The sequence below is a fragment of the Ovis aries genome, chromosome X (genome assembly GCF_016772045.2).
Source record: "Ovis aries strain OAR_USU_Benz2616 breed Rambouillet chromosome X, ARS-UI_Ramb_v3.0, whole genome shotgun sequence".
In the NCBI taxonomy this organism is placed as follows: domain Eukaryota; kingdom Metazoa; phylum Chordata; class Mammalia; order Artiodactyla; family Bovidae; genus Ovis; species Ovis aries.
Genome location: NC_056080.1, coordinates 116,043,212 through 116,067,724, shown reverse-complemented (window position 1 = coordinate 116,067,724; position 24,513 = coordinate 116,043,212). Strand labels below are relative to the sequence as shown.

The 24,513-nt window shown below is 42.8% G+C and overlaps 1 protein-coding gene and 1 long non-coding RNA gene across 3 annotated transcripts in view; both read left to right on the top strand.

The window, feature by feature from the left end:
* The first annotated feature begins 452 nt into the window (after window positions 1-452).
* Window positions 453-24,513, top strand: part of LOC114111361 (uncharacterized) — a 48,635-nt gene continuing 24,574 nt past the window's right edge. For both annotated transcript variants that reach the window (XM_060407346.1, XM_060407347.1), the window contains exons 1-2: window positions 453-955; window positions 20,078-20,183. In XM_060407346.1, the coding sequence (XP_060263329.1) occupies window positions 523-955; window positions 20,078-20,183 (539 nt within the window). In that variant the 5' untranslated portion in view covers window positions 453-522. The remainder of the gene's footprint in view (window positions 956-20,077; window positions 20,184-24,513) is intronic.
* On the top strand, window positions 1,342-12,392 carry LOC132658732 (uncharacterized). Its single transcript, XR_009598727.1, has 3 exons — window positions 1,342-3,565; window positions 6,082-6,140; window positions 12,347-12,392. It is a non-coding gene; the product is annotated as an uncharacterized LOC132658732 (long non-coding RNA).

Below are 24,513 nucleotides of genomic sequence, written 5' to 3'. Positions count from 1 at the left end.
ATGGTGCTCTGTTGTGCTCAGAGGCTCGGTCCTGCCTGACTCTTTGCGACCCCATGAATTGTAGCCCGCCAGGCTTCTCTGTTCATGGGAGTGTCCAGGCAAGCATACTGGAGTGGGTTGCATGCCCTCCTCCAGAGGATCTTCACACCCAGGGATGGAACCTGGGCCTCCTGCATTCCAGAGGGATTCTGACCAACTGAACCACCTGGGGAGCCCAGTATGGCACTGTCTCTCGTATTTAAAATGTAGCTTTTTTCTTTCTTTCTATGTTCAACTTAGCATTATGTATCACCAGTTTTCAAATATACCTTCCGTCGCGTTCACAAAGCAAGCTCCCACTAAGTGCCCTCTTTGGTCTTCCAAGTGCACCTTGTGAAGTCAGGCCTGGGATTTCTAAGCCTGGAGTCAGAGTTTTAGGAAACAAGGGCTCAGAGCCCAGCGACTGCAAGCTCAGACTCCAGAAGGCCAGCTCAAGGCTCCTTCCTTGAGGCCTGCCTGCCCTGCCCGGGTGCTCGGCTGGGCATGTCCAGGGTTCCTCCCGGCTGCACAACGTTCGCACCTACCCGACGGCGCAGGGGCCGGGCCGCGATGAGGCCCCTCTGCCTGGGCGGCGATCGTACTCCAGGGGCGCGACGAAGGCTCGGCTGCCGCGGGGCCAGGTGTCGCCCCTCGGAAGCCCCCGCTGGAGCCGCGGGCGCCCGGAACCTCCGCCGGCGCTGGCCCCGGGGTTACCTGCGGCCGGTGGGCGGGACGGCCCTTCCCGTCTGCGCCGGCCCCCCCAGCCTCCAGGGCGGCGGAGCCGGGAAGTGGGAGACGGAGCGAAAGAGCCGGAGACTGCGGCGGCTGCAGCCCGGCCGGGCTCCGAGCGAGGGCTACATGGAGCGGCCGGCGCGGCTCTGCGGGCTGTGGGCGCTGCTGCTCTACGCCGGCCGCGGCGGCGTGGCTGCGCCCGCGGGTGAGTACGGTCCCCCGGCCGGGGCAGCGGGAATCGCGGCCGAGAGGCCCGCCGGGGCGCCTGGGGCCGAGGGCAGCGGCGGGAGTCGGGGTGGAGGGCCCTCTTCAGGCCATCCCGCGGCCGCGGCGGCAGGCGCCTCCCGCGCCCGGCTCGAGCTTGGGGAACCCGGGGCGACCGGGCTTTCCCGGATCCCGGGCGGCGGGGGCGGCGGGGGCGGCGGGGGCGGCGGGGGCGGCGGGGGCGGCGGGGGCGGCGGGGGCGGCGGGGGCGGCGGGGGCGGCGGGACGACGAGTTGACACCGCACTTCCCTTGGCCGTCCGGCAGCGCCGAGGAGCCTGGCGCCACGGCCTGGGGCCCGAAAGGAGTTCGCGGGGTCGGGGGCGGGAGTGTCGCCCGTGGCCCGGAGAGGGGATGAGGGGCCGGGAGCCCGCGGGGACGGCGACCAAGGTCCGGGAGTGCGGGTGACGCGCCGAGGCTCCTTGCGCGGCGGGTCCAGCGAGGTGGCGGCAGTCGAAGGGAACCTCTGAAGCGCCTAGTCCCTCCCTGTAGCAAAGGACGGGTCTCCTCTGGCGTACAAGAAATGCATGGCAAATCCAGAGCACCATCCGCGTGGATGCCTTTTTCTCTAGTAACCTTTATATTTTGGAATAATTTTCGATTTACAGAAAAGTTGCAAAGAGGCGAGTCCCCTATACTCCTCACCTGGTGCGGCCATTTAATTAACCAGCGTCACTGTGAAAACTTGGGGGCAGGGGCACTAATGACTTCCTGAGGGACAGATTTTGGCCTGAGCGACCTTCTGGACGTTTTTTTGGTGAGGATAGTAGCTCCAAAGTTGATAGGTTTTAGTGTCACGTTGACACAAACACCCACATTTTTTCTGTTGCTTTTTCAGCCTGTGCGTTGGGCTTTGAAAGCCAAGTTGAAAGGTTGATTAGGAAACTTGGATGCTCTCTATTGATTCAGTCAACAAACCCTATGCCCACTCTGCGTGCCCTGTGCCAGGCAGTGTTCTAGGGGCAGAGAATACAGTGGCGAGCAAAACAGATCAAGTGCTTGCCCTTTGGAGCTGGCATGCTATTGCTAGAGTCAGAGTAAGGGGGGCGGGGTAGTAAAATATGAGGTATGTTAGAGGGCAGTAAGCACTATGGAGAAAAACAGAGCAGTCCAGGGGTTGCCATTGTAAATAGGGTGGACTATGTAGACTGCCACTGAAAAGGCAGCGTTTGAGTAGAGACTTGAGGGAAGTTTGTAGTTTGTCCGTCATTCATTCAAGTGCCTGCCTTTTCAGTCCTGAGCCAGGTCTTGTGCATTGGCTTAGAGCCTTAGAGTATATTGTGTAATCGTTGTGCCCCCCATGCTCCTGGTTCACTTGGGGGATCTGATTTCCGTAATCATGGGGCAGCTGGAGTCCAGAGAAGGGAGGGGGTCACCCATCCCCTTGGTTGTTGTCATTTAGTGACTCAGTCTGTCTGCCTCTTCTCCGACCCCATGGACTGTAGCCCTCCAGGCCCCTCTGACCATGGGATTTCCCAGGCAAGAATATTGGGGTGGGTTGCCATATCCTTCTCCAGGGGATCTTCCAGACCCAGGGATCAAACCCGCATCTCCTGCTGCTGCTAAGACACTTCAGTCGTGTCTGACTCTGTGTGACCCCATAGACTGCAGCCCACCAGGCTCCCTCGTCCCTGGGATTCTCCAGGCAAGAACACTGGAGTGGGTTGCCATTTCCTTCTCCAATGCATGAAAGTGAAAAGTGAAAGGGAAGTCGCTCAGTCGTGTCCGACTCTTTGTGACCCCATGGACCGCAGCCTGACGGGATTTTCCAGGCAAGATTACTGGAGTGGGGTGCCATCGCCTTCTCCGCGCATCTCCTGCATTGCATTGTATTGCAGGTGGGTTCTTTACTGCTGAGCCAGCAGGGAAGCCACCCATCTCCTTAGTCCCCTGATTTTCACAGTGCCACTCCAGCCCCCTCCCTCCTCCAGACTCCCTCTCCCACACACCTCACACCTGGAACAACAAACAGCTGACTCTAGCTAATACTGGCAATCCCCAACTCACCAGTTTTGTCACAGAAGTTCAATGGTGACTTGGTTACTAAGAAATACAGAAACTTTTTCCCATTGGAAATATTGATACAATCGCATTAAGATATAGTGGGGGGAAAAAGGCAAAACAAAACAGGAAACCTGACTATTATAATGGTCTGAGCTTACCCAGCTGTGGGACTTCAGGAATGGTCATTCCCCTCCCTTGTGCAACAGTGTTCTCTGTGAAAGGAGATTGAACTCCATAAGTTTTAAGGGCTCCTCCAGCTTTAATCTTTTGAGTGTTTAGAAAAATGATTAGGTTACCAGCTTAGGTTTAGTCTGTTTAGATTGGTAAGCCCACATAATGTCATTCTTAATAACAACTAGCACTTCTATAGTGTTTATGCTGGGCACCGTTCTAAGTTTTCCACTTGACCTGTTTCATCTTTCAAAAGAACCTCTCCTGTTGGTGCTGTTACCATTCTTGTTTTGTACAGGAGCGAGTTAGCACACAGCACACAGGCACAGGCATGACCTGTAAGAGAGAGGCGATAAGGACCTGAACAGAACACTGCAGGTGAGGATGGGGGAAGAGTAGATCTGAGAGGTGGTTTCCCAACTAAGTGTTGTTGTTCATTCGCTCAGTTGTGTCTGACTCCTTGCTACCCAAGGGACTGTAGCACGCCAGGCTTCCCTGTCAATCATCATCTCCTGGAGCTTGCTCACGCTCATGTCCATTGAGTCAGTGATGCCATCCAACCACTTCATCCTCTGACGTCCCCTTCTCCTCCTGCCTTCAACCTTGCCCAGCATCAGGGTCTTTTCCAATGAGTCAGTTCTTTGCATTAGGTGGCCAAAGTACTGGAGTTTGAGCTTTAGCATCAGTCCTTCCAGTGACTATTCATGATTGATTTCCTTTATGATTGACTGCATCTAAGTGACTGCATGGCTAAACGGTGGAGTGGGCAAACTACATAGGCTAGATCCGGGAAGGGAGGGCTCAAGGATTGAAGTTTTAGCATTCCTCTCTCACTGATTTTTGCTGGGCATGGGGATAGTAGCTGGTAGACTTTGACCTTAGAATGTTCCTATATTTTAACTTAAAATAAATTTATTTCCAGCATACAGATTTGAGCCTTTGAAATAATTTTATTTAAAAATTAGTTTCTGGCAATGCCATGGGAGCCTTGGTTGGCCTCAGATAGCCAGTCCCCGACCGTCCCTACCATGGGGCCACTGCCCAGGTCCTTTGGGGCATGGCGTGGCACGCCCCTCTGCGTGTTGGGACCGGGTCCAGTACAGAGAACTTTTCATCCTGGAACACATGCATGACCAGAAAGTCAGCAGCCCCCTCACCCAACACTGCACCACTCAATTATGGGGAACCTGGTGCTAAACCATTCCTAGATGACCTGCTTTTGGGTTCGGGTTTTGCATGTAGCAGAGCAGCTCTCTCGCTTCAATCTGTTGAAAGTCAGCCCTCAACACAAGGGTTTGTAAAAAGAAATAAGGTTATCAAAATTTATTTTTAATAACAGGATTTTTTTAAAAGACAAAAAAATTAGTTTCTAAAGTCAGGCAATAGTTTTAGAAGTGCTAAAGTATTTTTTCATAGCAGAGCACAGAATACATGAAATGACCAAGGTAAACAGAAGAAAATAACACTATCCAAGACTCATATTTAACACTGTAGCTTTTATTTGACCCAGGATTTACACAATCAAAGCAAACAAAAAGACAGGAAGAGTTCTTTGAGAGTAAGGAATGCTGTTGCTGTCTTCACAGGACCATTATACAGTTTTGTATGGTGTCAGGTTCTTTTCCAGACTCTGTTCTCTTTACCTTGATGTATAATTGTATTATTTACAATTTACCATTTCCTCTTTACTATATATGATAGAATACAAGCAAAGGGTTTTCATAAACTGTATGTCCTCTGGAAGTGCAATCAGAAGGTTAACTCATTCCCAGTACCACACTTGCTTACACAATTCCTTCCCCTTTCTTTTTTCTACTTTTGCTAAAAAAAAAAGAAAAAGCACACACAAAAACAGCCTCCCCCCCCTCCATGAAAACAAAACAACAAAATCCCTGGGAACTTCCCTGTGGCTAAGACTCTGCACTGGCGATGCAGAGGTCCTGGGTTCAGTCTCTGGACAGGGAAATAGATCCCACATGCTGCACCGAAGACCCCCATGAAGCTAAATAATAAATAAATAAATACTTTAAAAAAAGGCAAACAGCATGAAGAACATAAAAGCACCTGGGTTTTGATTAGCATAATACCGTAGGTAAATTTTACTTATTTTCTATTTAGTTTTTGGTAATATTAAACATTTTTTCTAGTAATGCAGGATATAAAAACGTAAAATAAGTTGATAGTTAACTTGCCAGAGATTGAAACACATCAAATGTTAGATATGAATAACTAACCTCTAAAGTACAATAATCAGTTTTAAATAACTAGAATTAAGTACTTAGAATGTATGATTTACAGTAAAAGTCAAATCATAATACAGTAAATTTTACTTCTTTTCCATTGTTTTTAGTAAATATTATTTTAAATATTTTTGTCATAATGCAGGATATAAAAGCATAAAGTAAGTTGATAGTTAACTTGCCAGAGAGATTGAAACACATCAAAAGCTAGATATGAATTCTAAAGTACATTAATAAAACAGTTTTAAGTAACTACAAACTTCAACTACTTAGAATGTATGATTTAGAGTAAAAGTCAAAGATTATTGATGCTATGTTATAAGCTTCCATGTTTTGGGAAAGAAATATGTAAAGGGAGATAATATTCAACCCTGGTGGTACTTCATTCCAAGAGATATTGAATCAAATTAACAACCACAACCACAGCGGACTGTTTTTGTCTCCCCACAAGCTAAAACGTGGGGGAATGCAGAAAGTGACTGCTATTTTGTATGGGCTTTTTTAAAGGGTGATGAAAATATTCTAAAGCTGTGGTGATGGTTTTACAAGTTTTAAAATATACCATATAAACTACTGTATTGTACTCTATTTTAAAGGGTGAGTTTTATGGCACATGGATTCACTCAATAACTTTGTTTTTTCTACATGCTCAAGGATACATCAGGAAGAAAAAACTGTAAAGAAAAAAGGAGTTGAATACCACCACGGCCCAGGTAAAGTAAGGAGGGTGGTAGGGGGAGGACAGAAGAGAGGAAGGAGAGGGACATGCATTGCTGACTACTTCTCCCCTCCTCCATTCAGTATACATGTGCACACACTTGCACACGTATGCACGCACACTCTCTCTCTCTCTCTCTTTCTCTCTCTCTCTCTCTCTCTCTGTGATAACCAGTGACAAGCAACTGGCTGAGTTCTGTTACGGAGAAAACCATAACTGCTCTGTTTCCTGACAAGGTCTCCTGCTCTTGTAAATGCTGACCTTGCTTGCTAAATAGTTGGTCTTTGTTAATGGGGTTTTTCCTTCTGCTCTCGCTTTTTAACTTTTAAAAGCAAATTTTAATAACTAGTATACAGTCTGTGTCACATCTTCTCTAATTTAAGTCATGCTCTGTGGTATCTGTAAAGTCATATTCATTTTATTCTGAAAAATATCTGCTTCTGAATCTTTCTCAGTGTAAGTATTATAGTTACCTTATCAAGTCAAGTAAATATTTCACAAGTATTACAGGGTTGAACTCTTACAGTCCAGGCTTTATAGGTGTTCTCTTGGCTTCCTTTTTCTTAAGCCTTCTTATTAACTCATAAGGGCTTCCCAAGTGGCACTAGTTATAAAGAACTCGCCTGCCAATGCATGAGTCTAAGAGACTCGATGGATGGGAAGATCCCCAGGAGAGGGCATGACAACGCACTGCCATAAGCTTCTAGAGAATCCCACGGACAGACGAGCCTGACAGGCTACAGTGCTAGGACACAAGTAAACCAACTCAGCATGGCACATACTGACTCACAGACACTAGCAGCTTAATTTCAAAAAAAGATGATAGACCTCTACACTTTTATATAGAAGTAGAGGGAGGATTCTGAAAACTAACTTTCTTTCTTTCTAGCTGAATTTTATTAACTGGCAATAAGTCACTGTATCAAAGTCTTAGTCATTTGCCCAACTTTTTATTGTCTGTATATTACATTCTGGGAAGTAGAATCAAAGTCAGGAATTATCAGTGACATAGTCTGAAGACAAATGTTAAATAGTCTGAATGGATAGGAAGACTGTCCTCTTGAAAAGCAAAGCAGTCTCCTTAAGAGAGAGATGGAGTGATAGCTACTTCCCCCCTTTTTCTAACTGTAACTTGACTTTTCTCTTTATTGAAGATCCGAAGTGCAAGCCTGAGTCTCACCTTGTGGCTTATCAGCATCATGGGCTGCAGCTGTAGCTCCACTCGTATTCTTGCTTGCTGTGGACTGTTCACTGCAAGGTGTCTGGCTATTGCTCTCTCTCATTGAAATGTGAAAAACACCCAATGATGGTCTTTTCACATTAGCACTTGAAGTAGAGTCTAAAGGAAATAGATGTAAAGTGGTGTTTTCATCTCTCTGTGTAAAAGGAGCAAATATGCGTTTGGTATAATCAGTCATACTTTCCTCTGAAGTTTCAGATAATATTTCAGTAGGTAGGTCTTCTCCTGGAGAAATAATGGAAAGGCTCCAAGGGAAATCAATCTCAGTTCCATGCTTTGGTGTGGAGATCCTCTGTGGGGAGGTCCTCTGTGTAAAAATGGATTCGCTTTGTGGATGGCCAAGCCTGGCATCGGGAAGGCTGGAGTCATCTTGAAATCCATCCACTGTTTGAGGGCCGAGTGTAGACACTGAAGGAACAGTGCTAGAGGACTTCTGACTGCCACTGCTTATCGTGATCGTCTTACTGCTGTTAGAGGAAATCTTCTCCTGAGGGCGCTCTGGCACCTCAAAGACGTCCTGACTGTAAAATGGAACCTGAAGCTCGGAACTGTGTGGCTGTTTCTTTTTCCCTCTAGATTTCGTCTGTTTGGTATTCGTTTGCGTTATCAGTTTGACAGCTACATACCTCTCAGGTCCTGGTGGAGCGTCCCTGATCGAAATAACTGACTTGCTCTCTTGAGCCCCAGGGACGAAGTCATCATCACTATCAGAAAAAGAACGACGAAACTGTGGCTTTTTCTTCTTGAGCCTAGCCGAAAACTGCTTCTTTTCTTGTCTTCGTTTATTCCTTTTTGCTGTGAGCTCACTGGTTAATTTCAGATTTTCTTGTTGGATATCATAAGATTCTTGCTGTAGCGTATTTCTGTTCGTTTCGTTTAGTGTTGAGCGATCACATACTTCCGCGTTTAATTGACCTCTCAGGTCATGGATAGGGTCATTCAGGGCTCTCCGCTGCTCCGTAAACTCTTTAATTCTGGATATGGAGCCTGTCCACCTCCCGTCTGACAATTGCTCTTTCCTCAAACTGGTTCCTTTCCCCTGAAGTCCGCATGGCTCTCTGTCATGGAGCTCTTTTAGTGTTTGCCAGGTTTTTTTAAAATCTTCAGAAGACACATCACAGAGGCTAATCTGTATTTTATCTCCTTCGGAAGAGTTCTGCCCACTTTCCCTGTCTTCTTCACCCACGTCCCCTGCCTTCATCTTGATTCCCTGACTGAGATTGGGAAACAGTGGAGACAGGCACCACCAAAAAATGGCCGAAGGGCCCCCGACGGGATGAGAGTTTAAACTCTTGTACAGACCTGTGAAGCGGCCTCAGGGCACTGAGTGGGCGATCGGGCGGGCAAGAGGATGGATCGAAGACGGCTCGGGGTGGACAGGAGAGTGTGGTTCGGGGCCTGCAAGGAGACACCAGCCTCCTTTTGCCGAGAAGGGTGAAGGCACATGGGAGGGAAGATGGCGCCTTCAAGGCACCGTGTGCCGGACCGGAGATTCGAGAGCCCGGAAACGCAATGACTTCTGGGAAAGCCCCACGGAGCTGAAGTCCGTCCCAAAAGGCGGGGGTGGGGGTTGGGGGTGTTGAAACTTACCCCTTGGTTTATTTTTGAAACAAATTAATTTGACCCAATTTTAGCATCTTTCTTCCTGACAGACAGTATTTTATAATCATTGAAAAGCACAAATACCCATGGTCATTAGAAAGTTGGATGTAAAGTCAAAAGCCATGCACTCTTTCCTCCCTGTCACCCCTCCATCTAGGCAACATTGCTTAGTCGTCCATTCCTAGATTTGGAGTCTCTCGGGAGATTGGCAATTCTGTAACTGATTACTGTTGCCACCCATGCTAGAGCTTTGCTGGTGGCTCAGTAGGTAATGCGGGAGAGCCAGGTTCAAACTCTGGATCGGGAAGATCCCCTGGAGAAGGAAATGCAATTTCCAGTATTCCTGCCTGGAGAATTCCAGGGATAGAAGAGCCTAACACATGAATTTTCAAATATTATTTGTTAAAATGCAAAGTATGGTAATATAGGACTAAGATGCTACTGTTTTTCTTCCTAGAGTGTGTTTGGTTCACTTTAGATACATGGGGCAAAGAATCATAGCAAGGTAATTCCCATAGCCCTGCAATTTCCTCTTGTTTTCTTCTCTTCCAACAGAGGGCAGTCTTAATCATGCCAGGCAAAACCTAGATGCTTCCTTTTGAGTTAGCCTTAAGATACCCATGATTTATTGAATGCTTCTCAACTCAAAGTTGAAATTAACCTGATGGGAAGTGATACGTTTTTTAAAAGTTTTCCAAAAGGTAAGGTTAGACTGATGTGCACAGTTTCCGGTCTAATCCTAGAACAGTTGCTTGTCTCTACTGAGGCTCGTGAGAAAGGGCTAGATCCAGGGGAAGGCAGGAAATCATCAAGTGAAGACAACTGTCAGGTCTGTACTTTTGTTACCCACTCCAGTGTTCTTGCCTGGAGAATCCCAGGGACGGGGGAGCCTGGCGGGCTGCCGTCTATGGGGTCGCACAGAGTCGGACAGGACTGAAGCTACGCAGCAGCAGCAGCAGCAGCAGTACTTTTGTTTACAACCTATCAGTACTCACTTCAGTTACTAATGTAAACAGAAATCCCCAACAGCAATTGAGACAGATGCTATATATTCTTTCTTTCTTCTTTTTGCTGTGTATGTCTTAGTGGAATAAATACTTAAGGAAACGTTTGTGCGACCCTAAGGAAAAGAGTACTTGCTTATTTCGAATAGATATGTTTCAGAGGTAGAGTTAGTCATTAAAGGAACTTAAGTAGATTTCTTTTCTCTTTTAAAATAACTTTCATAGCACTTGGAAAAACTAAAGAGGCAGTTTGGATGGGGTTTATTGCTGAGTCTCTGGGACATCCTAATAATTCAGATGACAATTTCTAGTGTCTCCCCAGCACTGGGAACTGGTTGGGAACTGCTATGGTAACTACCACCATCAATCTTAATCACTAAGATTCTGCTGACCTGCCCTCTGTGTTTAGCAGAGGATGGACAAAGGCTTTTTCCTCAGTGCTTGTATTACCCAGTTGTTAATTTTTTAATGAAACCCTAAAATTCAAGGAGAACAAAATAAAAATGTGGAAATAGACATGTTTATCGAGTAAAAAAGTTCTGATCCAAGTTTAACTCCGGCCCAGAGACAGATTAGATAGGCCTCATTCTTAAACAGCTAACTTCAGGAAACCACCCCCCTCCCCGCCCTCCACCCGAGTCTCTGAATGTCCCTCTCACTGTTTTCTCTGACTCTTGCCTTTCCTTATCTCTTGAGAAAAAGACGGAGAATTATTGGAGTATTGTCTACTCTACTCTGATATTTTTGAGGAGAGGAAGGAAAGTAAGAAATTTCTCTAAATTCCTTACTTGTATTCTTGTAGTATAAGCTATTTTAAATATATGGTAAGCATCATACAGTTTCCAGTGATGTCTCATTTAAGCCAAATAATAGTTGGTAGGATATTGAGTGTGGCACAGTGTTTATGTGGAAATCTAGTCATTTATTAGTTTAAAAAATATAACATTGAGATATAGTATTAAAGTACTTCATTTCCTAACTTTAACCTTTATTTTAGAGTGCATAATGCCTGGCTGTCAAAACACTTTGGAGTAACCTGAAAATCACAAACCATGCCAGCTCTGTGAAACAGATCAGGAATACTGCAGGCCAGGCTTCAGCATCTTAATAGCCTGGAAAGTTTATTTACACTTAATCACAGTCAGTGCAAAATGTAGGTAGGGTACTCATTTGAAACAGACATTAGTACTATTTAACCTAAATCACCAGTACAGCTGGAGATCATTTTACATACATCGATACATTTGCATATCTGTTTCTGTAGTCATTTCATCATATGTGAATATAAGATCAAATATGCATGGATTATTTCTGGCAATTTTAGTTAATAGTGAATTCTTAGTTTAATATGAAGGAGATTAATTTTCTCATTGAACTATTATAATTATGTGATTTTACAGTAAATATCCTTTATCTGTACTTCAATGAAAATAATGAATCTGAATAAAACAGTATATATAATATTTGTTTAGAATGACTATTTTTCATTTAGTGATTTTTTAAGGGGTTACCCATGCTGAGCTGTCTGCAGAGGTAAATGCTATTTTGACAAAGACATATTTCACACAGGTTGAAATATTAACAAGTACAATAGGAAGCTAGAGGGTTATATAAATGAAAGCTATTCTCTGAAAGCAAATCTTAATAAAAAGTGAAAGAGTGAGAGAATGTTCTTTACCAGACAGTCCTTTAGAGGTTGCATAAGAGGAAGCAAGCAGAACTGGCTCTGTGATATGGACTTATAATAAACACAAATGTCTTGAGCAGATGGATGCTGAGCGACTAGATTCAGGACCTTTCAAAAAAAAAAATGGGAGTGGTACAGCCTTCAGCTTTATTCTTTGTCTCTTGTAACAATGTATTGAACCTGTGTCTTTCAGTTGGCCCAGATGCTTTGTTTTCCTTCTGATTTAGAAACAAGTCTCACACCACTGGCATCATTGAAAACATCAGGCCATAGGGAACCCCTGTACATAACATAGCTGCTTTTCTATGATTTCTCATTTTTGCACATATAATGAGCAGCACAGCCTAAAATGCCTTCCACGTTATTTCTTAGGTACATACCTAGATCATCACTCACATCTTGTCTATAAAGAAGTAGGCACCTATTTATTTGCTACAGAGCTGTTGATACAGAGCTGAAGTAAACAATAGCAGAATTGATTAACCCAGATCGTATTTGATAAAGGAGTAAATACAGCGGAACTCATTAAGTCTGCAGGTACTGAGAGCCTGGTGTCTTTGCTTGTCTCTCTCTCTGAGTCTTTGGGAGAGACAGTCATTCAAAACTGATATGTGAATCCCTATGTCATACAGTTTTATTTCCCCCCCCTTTTTTTTTTGTAATCTCAGGTTCTACAACAACTGAAGCAAACATTTTCCATCAGGCACTTCTTGAAGAAAATACTGCTACCGAAGTTTCCCTAACAGTGATAGATACCATATCATTTTTCACTCAGTGTTTCAAGGTAAAAATGAAAAGGTAGTATTTAGTCAATATCATTGCAAAAAAAAAAACACACACACAAACAGTCAACTAAGCAGATGAAGCTTAGTACAGTAGAAAATCCCCCAGCGAGCAGTCAGGAAACTGGGGTGGCAGACCTAGTGTGACCTCAAGAAATCACAGAGACGCAGCCTTAAAATGAGAGAGTTGGACTGTTAATAATTTGTTCCTTATTCTCCTTCTCTGTTAGTTTTGTGTTTAAAAACAGGTTTTTTTCATACTTTTATGAAAATATCCAGTCATTTTTAGCCCAATTATGATTGAGTCTGTTTATCCAAATACCCATTGAAATGAGGTGTCTTGTGAAGCCAGAAGATGTCCAGGCAGGCTGGCTGGCTTGCTTCCCTTGTCAGGTGCTTGTGGTTTTACTCAGATGCTTGCCTCTCAGTACAAAGCATCATTGCTAGGATTAAAAAAATAGAAGAAGAAGAAATTGAAAGCAGTTATCTTGCAGGGTTGTTGAAGGTGTAAAATGAGATAATGGATGTTAGAGAGCTCTGAAGAAACACTATATAACTATGAGCTTTGCTGAGTTGCTCAGTTGTGTCTGACTCTTTGGGACCGCATGGACTGTAGCCCAAGAGGCTCCTCTGTCCCTGGGATTCTCCAGGCAAGAATGCTGGAGTGGGTTGTCATTTGCTCCTCCAGGGGATCTTCCCAACTGAGAGACTGAACCCAGATTTCCCGCATTGCAGGAGGATTCTTTACCTGCTGAGCTACCAGGGGAACCCATATAACCATAATGTGAGGTAACAGTAGTGGGAGAAGTCAAAAGTGAAAACTCTTGCTGGCTTTTCATCTGAGTTACACAGATTTTTTTCTTTTCTTTCCCCTTCTCAAAGTAATTCAGTTAATTGCTCAAGCCTCCAGATTGACTATGGAAACCAGGCCTGTGCTTTTCAAAGAGGCTTATAAGGGAAAACTAAATCAGATACTAATTAGAAATAAGCTGCAGTATCCTTATATGAAGAATTAAGTTTGTTCTGGTTAAAATGTAACCCAATTTCATTTTTTATTATGCCAGTAAATAAGACATTTGGTTTCATGGTTTGCATTGTATTTCTTCCCCCTGTTCAGACATTTCTTATTGATGTAACATACATCTCTTGGTAGATGACAGGCACTATCCTAAGTGATTTAGAAATATTCGCTCCTTTTTTATTGTGGGACTGGAGGTAGAAAAGGGGACTGCAGATGGGCACCACGGATCTTTTTGAGATGATGGGAATGACTAGATTGTAATAAATGGACAACTCTGTAAATTTACTAAAAATCATCAAATGATAAATTTAAAATAGGTAAATTTTGTTGTATGTAAATAAAACCTCAAAGTAAAAGAACAAATGAGAACTGACCTTTGATTCTCACACTAGCTTTGCGATGTAGATGCTGTTATTTTTCCCATTAATTTTTGTTTTCCTTGTTTAGCTCCATGAGTCTTAGTTGCAGCACTCAGGACCTTTGATCTTCTCGGGATGCAGGATCTTTTCATTGTGGCATGCAGACTCCTAGGTGCAGCGTGTGGGATCTAGTTCCTTGACTGGGGTTTGAACCTAGGCCCCTCATGTTGACAGTGCGGAGTCTTAACCAATGGACCACCAGCAAAGTCTCTATGTTTCCCATTTTAAAGTGAGAGAAGTGAAGCTCACAGGGAACTTAATGTCACATAGCTACTTGGTAGCAGATCCGGATTGTGATCTTGCCGATTATCATGAGTCCATGCTTCTAAACACTACCCCATTCCTTTAAAAAAGTAGACTAAGGAAATAGCCAGAAAGATGGAGCACCATCCCGGGATTCTATCATCGTTACCAATAAATCTGTTACAAGTTGCATATTGTTTTGGCTTTTTTTTCCTAGATCTCATTCTAATGTTTTTTTTTAATTAAAGGATAATTGCTTTACAGACGGAGAAGGCAATGGCAACCCACTCCAATACTCTTGCCTGGAAGATCCCATGGGCGGAGGAGCCTGGTAGGCTGCAGTCCATGGGTCGCTAAGAGTTGGACACGACTGAGCGACTTCATTTTCAGTTTTCACTTTCATGCATTGGAGGAGGAAATGGCAACCCACTCCAGTGTTCTTGCCTGGAGAATCCCAGGGGCAGGGGAGCCGGGTGGGCTGCCATCCCTCGGGTCGCACAGAGTCAGAGAGGATTGAAGCGACTTAGCAGCAGCAGCAGCAGCAGCAGCAGTAATTTTTTTAGTACATATGTGCTTTATAAAGTGGAGAACAAGATTAAGTATCAAAAGAAGGCCTTGTTTGAGGCTTCTTTTCCCTGCATCACTGGTATGCCTGTGAAATTGCCAGAAAAACAAATACTGAAATTACACACCTGCAGTTAAACTAACAAATATGAAACCCCTCATTGGAAAAGACTCTGATGCTGGGAGGGATTGGGGGCAGGAAGAGAAGGGGACGACCGAGGATGAGATGGCTGGATGGCATCACTGACTCGATGGACGCGAGTCTGAGTGAACTCCGGGAGTTGGTGGTGGACAGGGAGGCCTGGCGTGCTGTGATTCATGGGGTCACAAAGAGTCGGACACGACTGAGCGACTGAACTGAACTGAACTGAAACACAACTAATTAAGGTTTTAGGTGTGTCTTTCAGATATATTAGCTTAATATTATCTCATCTTTTCAATTAGTAGAAATTTGAAATAAGAGTTTTATGTCTACTAAGTAGAAACCTACACCCATTAGATACTGAAGATAGTTAACTATATTAAAGTATTTCCTTAGAATATTTTCAGAGGGGCAAAACCTTAAAACTAAGCAAAAATCAAGAACTATTTCTCTCCATTATCAGTTCTTAAGCTTTAGAATTATAACTCTAGGATTGGAGAAAATAGGAACTGAAATATACAAATTTGCTGTGAATTTTTTTAGACATTAGCTTGAGGCAGCCAGCCTGAACAGCAAACAATGTGACATGTTTCAAGAAGTGGAAACAGTGCTTTTAACCGATCATTTAAATACTGATTTTACAAAACCTTCAAGGGTTGTTGTTTTTTTGTTGTTGTTTCTGAATTTATCCTTCGTAGAAATCAAAGAGCCCTTCTCTGTGTAGGAAAGAAGGATGTTTTGCATTTTAACAAAAGTAATGTTAAATTTAAAAGTTTACATATTTATTTATAGGTACCATCTATTTTTAAGCCTGGAAAATTCTACTCACTTAAACTAGAAAATCTTATTCTGAAATTGTTGCAGTAGTAAATGCTTAGGGTTTCTCTCCCTTAGCCTCTTTGATTCCAATGATCCGAAACACCTGATTTTGTAAATTTTGTAATTAAAGTATTATAGTCATGCCAATGTAACCACTAGTGTTAAAACACAAGTTAAAATCTTAATCTGTTAGCCTGTCTTCCAGTCTGAGAAATCCATAACCTAGGTAAGACCTGGATATTCAGAGTAAATAAAAGTCCATTTGAGTGCAGGACTGAAAGAAAAATTTCCAATTACACTTAAGACAAACTTATTTATCAAAAATAATAGAGCAATTGTAGAACCCTTTGCTTCCTCTCAAATATCCTTTTATGATTAAAAGAAAATCTCTGACATATCAATTGCCAAAATTTTTCGGTTTTCTCAAAGTTCTATGCCATTTCTGTTGAAGTCATCATAAAGCTTTCTTTTTCATCAAGATGGAATGAAACACTACAGCTGACGCAGTGGAGACAGATGTTTGCCTGTTTAGAGTTTTTAAGGAAAAAACTAGTTTGTGCCATTGGGTGGTGGGCTGAGTGAGCCAAGACCTGGTTCCCCGGGCATCCATAGGGGACCCCAGAACAGCAGAGCGCGGCCACTTCTGGATCCTGCTTCTCAGGCTTCAGGCGCTGAACTGAAAGGCAAGGTGGGGAGAGAGGCGCAGGGCTCCCTTCCTCACCCCCACCCGCAGACTTCCTTCTGCCAGAGCTCTGGCTCTTTGTACCAGAGATCTCAGGGATCGCATTTTCTTCCCTTTTCCTAAGTTACCTCTAAGCAGTGATAGGAGGTGTTAGTTACTCCCAGTCCCCAAAATACATAATCAAAAAACGGATCTAAATTTCCTTACTTCTACTTTGTCTGCAAACCTCAACATGTTCGAGGTGTCATTCTCTGGAGACTAGACTCCTGTAACTCTTCCTCCTGTCTTCCTGAGACAGTGCACAGCTGTTTCCCCCAGGGTAGACAAGAATCAAGTGTGATTCTTCCACCACCACAGAGCCTCTGAGATTCAGCAAACCTTCAGGCCTGTAGAGCTCCTCCATCACCCCAGGAAAAGGAATCTCCTTTCCCATAGAGTCTGTTCTTGTCATGCCTTATAGGGTAATGTTGGTCCCTTTCCCAAGTCTCTACACCCGGGATCTGACAGCTTGCGTTCTGCGTAGCTTTTCCTTTCCTCGGTTCCTTCCCAGTTACAGCCTTTCCCCTTTAGCCCTCCACCTGAGGTTCTTATGTGCTAATCCTCTTCTAACTAGCAGTCTTATTTTAGCAAGGGTAGCTTTCCCACCCTCCAAACTCTCCTCCACTTTGTTCACGGGACCATTTGTGCTCAAGGTAGTGGTCTAGTTGGACAGTTTGCATCTTGCTTGCCCTAGGATAACATCAGGAAAACAGAAGCCACAGCTCTGAAGGGCAGAATCAGGAATCCAGGTCACATTCCAGAAAGAGTTAAAGCAGACTCTTCAAGACCATGTGACATAATGCGACACAGGGCTACAGAAGAGCCCTCACACATTTACACTGGCCTAAATTTAGTAACTTGTTTCATCTGAAACAAGACTAAAGGGAATCAAAGTTTTCCCCAAGCATTTTGAAGACCCACAAAAAAGAGTCCTCTTATCATTGGATAGTTTGGTGGGTGTTGATAACTTAAACAAGGACATATATATTTATATATATGCATATGTGTGTGTTTGTGTATATATATGTGCTTGTCTAATTGGAGATGTATCATCAGGCATAGGAATCAACATAATGCATTTAGCAAGAAGAGTGGACTCTTAAGCTGAAAAAATCCTTTAGCGTACACCGGATGATGTAGATCAGAGAGTCCAAAAGTGGCTCTCAACCTGTTTGTTTCTGGCAGGAACCATAGTTTACCCTCCCTCTACTTGAGATACACATCGAAAGACCCTTTCCTGAGATGCTTTGGCCCCTTTTTATCCTCTCCTGAATCCTGGCCTTTTCTAGAAACCCTGGATGTGGGAATCATTTAAAATAATAATATCCTCAGAGTAGACAGAATTTTTCCCCCAGTCATGGATGTAGCTGCCTGAGCCCTTCAGGGGGTTGACTCTTTTCCTTGTTAAGGACTACATTCTTTACCTGTTCTTGAATTTGGGGGCCCTCTGCCTTAACTGCCTAACAAACCCTTCACTTCATGAATCAAGTGGGATGTTTTCTCCTAAATTTCAAAAAGTTCTCGCAATGCACTGCTACTCAACGAGTGTCCCATAGACCAAGCCATGATACATGACCCTTTTTCCATCAGAATGCTGAAGAATCTCAGTATGAGGTTTGGCTTTCTTACAGCTTCCTTCTTCCTTCTCCAGCGAACATCATCATTTCTAAGCATCACTATTAGATTGTAGAACAGTAGATGGCAAAAGCTGTTTGTCCCCTTTGCGACCAGTGATTTTCTACTGACTAGCAGCTTCTGTTATAAGGAGACTGAATTTTCCTTGAAAGTGACAACCCACTAATATAGGGGTAAATGCAACCACAGCAAGATTGTTTGGACATGTTCCTAAGTGCAAAATCTGTAGGGCAACCATGTGGCCTTCTATCCCCAGACTCTTGTTTGATGGTAACAGTTTGGTCCACAATCCTACAGCAATAGTTTTCAGCTGGGGCTCACCACTTAACCTCCCAGTGACCCAACAGCAGTCACTATCCCAACTGCTAGCAACTATTTAATTTTATCTTCAGAAACCTAGTTTACTAATTGGTAGCTTTGGTAAAACAAATTTATTAAACACTTGTTGTATGTTAGGTACCGCTCCAAACACTTTACATTTCATTGAGTTCTTATAAGTAGTTCTTAAAAGTCATCTGTTTTACAGATACAGTCCTAGAGAGAGAAACATGTCTAAAATCACACAGTTAATGATAAAACTGGGTCTGTCTAAGTTCAAAAGCTCTGGTTCTTCCAGTGCCCCATCCTGTTTCTCTGAGGATGCCTCATCCCTGGCATCTGTTTTATTTCCTTTCTCTCTTTACAAGCCCCAGGGCGCTTTTCCAATTCTCCAGTAAAACTAGGAACTAGAGATGATTACAAAAGCTCATTCAATGTTTACCTGAAAAGTACATGCCCTCTTTGTTTAGGTGACAGAAGATAAACATACACAGGATCAAAGTGTTAATAATTTTTAGACTATATTCAGTTCAGTTCAGTCGCTCAGTCATGTCCGACTCTTTGCGACCCCATGAACCGCAACCCGCCAGGCCTCCCTGTCCATCACCAACTCCCGGAGTTACCCAAACTCATGTCCATTGAGTCGGTGATGCCATCTAACCATCTCATCCTCTGTTGTCCCCTTCTCCTGCCTTCAGTCTTTTGCAACATCAGGTTCTTTTCAAATGAGTCAGCTCTTCGCATCAGGTGGCCAGAGTATTGGAGTTTCCAGGTTCAACATCAGTCCTTCCAATGAACACCCAGGACTGATCTCCTTTAGGATGGACTGGTTGGATCTCCTTGCAGTCCAGGGGACTCTTAAGAGTCTTCTCTAACACCCAGTTGAAAAGCATCAATTCTTCTGCACTCAGCTTTCTTTATAGTCCAACTCTCACATCCATACATGACTACTAGACAAACCATAGCATTGATTAGATGGACCTTTGTTGACAAAGTAATGTCTCTGCTTTATAATAGGGTGTCTAGGTTGGTCATAACTCCTTCCAAGGAGTAAGCATCTTTTAATTTCATGGCTGCAATCACCATCTGCAGTAATTTTGGAGTCCCCAAAAATAAAGTCAGCCACTGTTTCCCATCTATTTGCCATGAGGTGATGGGACCAGGTGCCATCCCAGCAATCTTGCTTCCAGCTTGTGCTTCCTCCAGTCCAGAGTTTCTCATGATGTCAGCCGGGTGACTATATACAGTCTTGACGTACTCCTTTTCCTATTTGGAACTAGTCTGTTGTTCATGTCCAGTTCTAACTGTTGCTTCCTGACTTGCATACAGGTTTCTCAAGAGGCAGGTCAGGTGGTCTGGTATTCCCATCTCTTGAAGAATTTTCCACAGTTTATTGTGATCCACACAGTCAAAGGCTCTGGCATAGTCCATAAATAGATCATGTCAGGAAACTTTTACTATACCAAACATTGCAGATGAGGGATAGTCAGAGAATGAAACTTATTTGTAAGTACCTTGAGCTCATCATTTGGGGAAAAGATTGGTAGGATATTAGTAGATAGATATAATTGGTTTAAAAAGTTTTTTTTAATAACAGAAAATTGCACTTATGACTTTGTTCCTTCCCAAAAGTATGTGTTTATTTTTTAAAGATAGGTAATCCATGTAAGTCTGTCTTTCATTTACAAAACACTTTTAAAAAGTAAATTTGCTTCACTGCTTTTTATTTACACAGAATTATTCCCTAATGGATGTTCAGCCTTCAAGAAAATTACTCCCAACAAAGATGAAGAAGGAGCAATGAAGGAGGATGCTGGAATGATGGATGTCCGTAAAATGAAGTAAGACTTCAGGGCCTGCATTGTCAGTTAGATAAATGTAACTTCTTTAAAATATTTACATTAAGAAATTATTACAGCTAACTCAATTTGAAAGGTAACTAAGGGTCGATGGGACTTCCTTGGTGGCTCACACGACAAAGTGTCTGTCTACAACGCAGGAGACCAGGGTTCGATCCCTGAGTTGGGAAGATCCCCTGGAGAAGGAAATGGCAGTTCACTCCAGTACTATTGCCTGGAAAATCCCATGGACAGAGAAGCCTGGAGGGCTACAGTCCATGGGGTCTCAAACCATCGGACACGACTGAGCGACTTTGCCAAACTTTGTCAAGGGTTGATGAACTATAAGGATTAAAACTACCCAGGGATCAGATGTTCGTTTTTGAAATGTGGAGCCCTATCTCTGCAACGGTTCTTTCTGTCTGGTTTTAGAAATGTACCATGTATCATCATCCAATCACCTTCCCAGTAACCAGATCACAGGTACCATACTTTGAAGACATCTCCATAAAAAATAGACTTAACAGTGTAACAGCTGAAGAGAGGAGGCTTCCAGGTGTTTTAAAGATGGAAAATTTCTGCTCTGAGCTTCATATGGATAGTAAACACCTGAAGTTGTCACTCGCTCAATAAGGCTTTGGACTTGGTGATAGAAGAGGTATAAAATAATTAGATATGGCTGATCTCTGACCTCCAGAGTCTACCTAAAGAGACAACCCCCCTACACAAAATGGAGAAAAGCAAGACAGTGCCATTTGAATAATACAGACAATATGCAGAGTCAAAGGTGAGAGATAGCTTTGGGCTGAGGAGAGTTAGGACTAGAGAGAGGTTTAAAGAACGAGGATACCCTGAAGTTGTTTCAGCAGCAGCGGAGAATAGCTGGGATAAAAGGGAAGAGGTGGGAAAGGGTAAGGCGTATTTTAGGGGGCAGAGTAAATGGATCATTTTGGCTAAGCCATTGGGTTCTCATAGGAAAGAGCAGTAGTGGAGGTCTGAATTGGAGAAACTTTGAATGTCTGGACTTTATTGATTAGAATGTTGAATTGCTGTCAAAGGTTTTTGAGCAGAATAATAATAAGATGAAATGAAGCAGGAGGAAAGGTTAAATTGGTGGTAATGTGGGAAATGTATTGGAGGTCGATGGATGGCGGCTGGGGGCAGAGGCTGGAATGTGGCCTGCCCTAAGTGTCCAGTTGTGAAGCAGCCAGGCCTAAACCCAGCTTGTGACAGGTTCAGGGACCGCTGAGGAAAAGAGGAAGACTTGCTGGCTATATAGGAGAGGAGTCAAAAGTAGCACTGAGATTTCAGGTTTGGATATTTATAGAGAAATGATGGATGGATGATTTTACAGGGAAGGTGGTGAATTCCATGTTTGATGAGTGTTCAATCTGAAGTATCAGTAGAAGGTTATTGAAATGGAAACAACATCAGGTCATTAGACATTAAGAACTGAATCTAAAGAGAGAGATCAGGGTTGCGGAGCTGCATCTGGAAGTCATAGCTGTGTGAGAAGCAAAGCACACTGATAATGGGAGATAATATAGCAAGTGAAGACCAGAGAACCAAGAACTGAATCACAGTGACGTTCACATTTAAGGAATGTGAAGACCAAGCAAAGAAACAACAAAAGGAGGCGACTGAAGTGCTTGCAGGCCCACAGAAATGAATTTTTAAAGGTAGTATTAAGAAACATAAAAAGCAGCAGCTTAAAGTGATAGAGACACACTTTGCACTCTATGAACTGTATTTTTTAAATATAAGCAATTTCAAGCTAGCTCTGGTTCATTTCACTAAAATGATCTATGCCTAGATGCTTTACCTCCTACCCCTTTTTTTTCTGCCTACTACTTCTCTATGACTCTCTCCTCAGCAGTATAACTAGAGGCACGGATGTAGAGAGCGGACTTGTGGACACAGTCGGGGGAAAGAGAGGGTGGGATGAATTGAGAGAGTAGCATTAAAACATATACCTGACCATATGTAAAACAGATAGCTAGCGGGAAGTTACTGTATACACAGGGAGCTCAACCCGGTGCTCCGTGATGACCTAGAGGGCTAGGAGCTGGGGGTGGGAGGCAGGCTCAAGAGAGAGGGTACACACACACACACACACACACACACACACACACACACTTAATGACTGACTCATGTTGTGTGCCAGAAATGAACACTACATTGTAAAGCAATTATCCTCCAGTTAAATAAAAAAAAGATTCATAAGAGTAGGAGCCCATCTAGCCTCAAAAATGCTGGAGTGGGTTGCCATTTCCTTATCCAGGGCCTCTTCCTGACCCAGGGATCAAAACTGAGTCTCCTGCATTGTAGGCAGATTCTTCAGCGTCTGCACCACCAGGGAAGCCCCAAATGATTAGCACATAGTATGAAATCAGTAAATATTTCTTTAGTGAAAAATAATAAAATGAAGATAATAATACTATCCTTATCACTTCACAATAAACATGAAGGTTCTTTATAAGTGATTAGGTGCTACATAAATGTCAGGCTTTATCACTGACCAACTGGATAGTAAACTTGGCTTTTACTCCCAGAACTTAAAAGAGTTGATGTTTAAAACGTGTTTGCTGGATCAATTAATCATAACAGAGAATCAGATCCTTGAATTTTAATCCCAGTTCATTGCTTGACTGTGAAGCCTGGGGTAAATTAATTCATTTTTGGGGTTTTAGTTAGACTTAGATGATTTTCATGTAAGATGTCCAGTTTGTGTGGGCTCAGAGCAGGAAGATTCCAGGGAGTTCATGGGAGATAAATGGATTAGCACAACTGCAGTTATGTCCTTTTTTCCAAACAGCAGCTTCAGCTTAGTCATAGAAGTGGCCTTAAGCCTGACCCTTTTTTGTACTCCAAGGGAAAGTAGTAATATGTCTCATTAGTCAAGAACTATAATCAGTTTCCTATGTAAACACATTTGTTGGAACTCTTTTGTGTTCTACAGTAATAATTTATATGTGCTTTTCACATATAAATATGTGAAATATGATAGAATATGATAGAAATATGATAGAATCATATTCTCCATAGTGTCATTTTATGTTTCGGTTTATATAATAGGGCTTCTTCCTCGTGCCCTAGCCAATGGAAAATAACTGCCACTGATTTACAAGTTTTATTGAAGTGAAAGATACAAACTATTGTTCATTTAGTGGCTTCTTTAAGTAGGTGAATTAACCCATTAATAATTTAATTTGTTTTTAAGACTGCATTTCTGACTTTTGAGTTGAAATAGTTTTAAAGATAAATTAGTATACAGTAAAATGCACACATATTAGGTGGACAACTTGATGAATGTTGACAGTTGTCTACACCCATATAACGCCATGGTAACACATTGTCACGAGAAACCAAAAAGTAGAACATGTGCATTAGCCCAGAAAGTTCCATTGCACCCAGTTCCCGTCAGTCTGCCTGGCCCCAATATCTGATGTAGATTACTTTTAACAGTATTCGGTATCATAAAAATGAAATCATTCAGTATCTACCTTTTGTATCTGCCTCTTTTGGTTGGCAGAAATTTTTTGAGATACATCCATGTTGTGGAGTAAATCAGAAGTTCTTCTCTATGGCTAAATATTCTATTCTCTCGATATAACATTTTAAAACCCATTCTCCTGTGGAAGGATTTTGGATTGCTTCCAGTTTGGGACTGTTATGAATAAGGCTGCTTTAAACATTCTTATCTGTGACCTTTTATGGACATATGCTTTACTTTTTCTTGAGTAAATACCCTGCTGGTTCCTTGGGAAGTTTCATATGTAACTGTATGAAATTGTCAGTTTTTAAAAGAGGTTGGGCCATTTTATATACCAACAGTGGATGACAGTTCCAGCTGCTTCACTTCCTCACCAATATTAGCTGTTGCTAATCTTTTCATAATTTGCCATCCTAGTAGACATGAAGTGGTATCTCACTGTGTTTTCATTGTATTTCTCTAATGCCTAATGGTGTTGAGCATTTTTCACACAGTCTTTGTCTATTATTTATCTTTTGTGGAATGTTTGTTCAATTCTTTAGCCCATTTTAGAAAATACATTGTTCTTCTTGTTGTTGTTGTTTTATGGGGATTATTTCTATATTCTGGATATAAGCCCATCGTCAGATATATGTGCTGCAGATTATTTACCAGTGTTGGATTCGTTTATGTATTTTCTTCACTAAGTCTTTTATTGAGCAGAAAGTTTTGGTTTTGATAAAGTCCAATTTACTTTTTCTTAATGGTTTATTTGTGTGGGTGGGCTGGGGTGGGGGTGTATATTTGGTCTGAGAAATCCTTATTTACCTCGAGACTGTGAAGATGTTGCCTGATATGTTC